Source organism: Diaphorina citri, unplaced genomic scaffold (genome assembly GCF_000475195.1).
Source record: "Diaphorina citri unplaced genomic scaffold, Diaci psyllid genome assembly version 1.1 scaffold6880, whole genome shotgun sequence".
NCBI classification, from domain to species: Eukaryota; Metazoa; Arthropoda; class Insecta; order Hemiptera; family Psyllidae; genus Diaphorina; species Diaphorina citri.
Window position 1 is genome coordinate 1 of NW_007384256.1, and position 342 is coordinate 342.

At 47.7% G+C, this 342-nt stretch overlaps 1 protein-coding gene across 1 annotated transcript; it reads right to left on the minus strand.

Annotated features, from left to right (window-relative positions):
- Window positions 1-3: 3 nt before the first annotated feature.
- On the minus strand, window positions 4-336 carry LOC103522102 (testis-specific serine/threonine-protein kinase 2-like; the record flags this gene model as incomplete). The annotated part of the gene is made up of 1 exon (XM_008487208.3): window positions 4-336. A coding segment is annotated over exon 1 (318 nt), but the record flags the coding sequence as incomplete, so codon positions are not given.
- Between the last annotated feature and the right edge of the window lie 6 nt (window positions 337-342).

Below are 342 nucleotides of genomic sequence, written 5' to 3' on the forward strand. Positions count from 1 at the left end.
AAGTTTAGGATTGTAAGGTGAGTTCCTAATGATCTCCGGAGCGGCATAGGATGTTGTTCCACAGAATGTGTTGCTGAGCTCTTTAGGCGTCCTCAGGAGTCGGGAGAATCCAAAGTCAGCAAGCTTCGCGTTGAGTAGCCTCGAGATGAGAATGTTCTCACATTTGATGTCTCGATGAACGATGCCCACTTCGTGCAGGTACTCCAGAGCGTTGGCTATCTGGCGAATCCAGATGCGAGCTTGATTCTCATGGATGTTTTCGTTGCATGCTTTACTGATGTAGTGCTCCAAGTCTTTCTTCTCTGCATAATCCATGATCATGTAGAGGTAGGTGCCGGCTTT